Source organism: Electrona antarctica (assembly GCF_951216825.1).
Source record: "Electrona antarctica genome assembly, chromosome: 2".
In the NCBI taxonomy this organism is placed as follows: Eukaryota; Metazoa; Chordata; class Actinopteri; order Myctophiformes; family Myctophidae; genus Electrona; species Electrona antarctica.
In genome coordinates, this window is record NC_136807.1 from 24,823,226 (window position 1) to 24,823,768 (window position 543).

The following is a 543-nucleotide window of genomic DNA, read 5'->3' on the forward strand; positions in this document are numbered from 1 at the left end:
TGTGACGGCCCCTTCCGGACGGCACGCGGAAAACAAACAAAACGTCATCAGTCAACAAACACACATGCGTTGTTGCGTTGTGTTCAATGTCCCAAAGCGGCAGAAGACGGATGTATGGTTTATGTTCTCTCACACGTAGCGCAGCATAGCGTACTAGCAGGGGTTACCGGTATGTTATAAGTTACCTTGACTGGGACCACCCACACTGGCACATAGTGATGATGTCATCAGGAAGAGCAGGAAGTAAAGGACGAGGACTACAGATCCCATGATGTTGCACTGTGTGGGAAGGTTGACAGAGAGGAAGTGATGCGCTGATTGTTGACAACGTCCTCTAAAGGTCGGGGAGAGGCGGAGTCATCTGCAACTGGATGGACACACAGAAAGGAGAATTAAAAATCACACCTGTGTGAAGTGAGGGGCGCTAATATATTAAAGTCTAACTCATGTTGATTAGGTGATGTAAAACAAACGGTGCCAAAACAAACATTACATTCTCTTTATTGTTAATGGCATTTAATGTTTGTGTTAGGGACAGGATGA

The 543-nt window shown here is 45.9% G+C and overlaps 1 protein-coding gene across 1 annotated transcript in view; it reads right to left on the reverse strand.

Moving 5' to 3' along the window:
* Positions 1 to 270, reverse strand: part of LOC306932645 (leucine-rich repeat neuronal protein 1) — a gene marked incomplete at both ends in the record, with an annotated part of 9,791 nt that extends 9,521 nt beyond the window's left edge. The window contains 1 exon segment of the mRNA XM_079514530.1: positions 186 to 270. Within this exon segment, the coding sequence (XP_079370656.1) occupies positions 186 to 270 (85 nt within the window).
* Between the last annotated feature and the right edge of the window lie 273 nt (positions 271 to 543).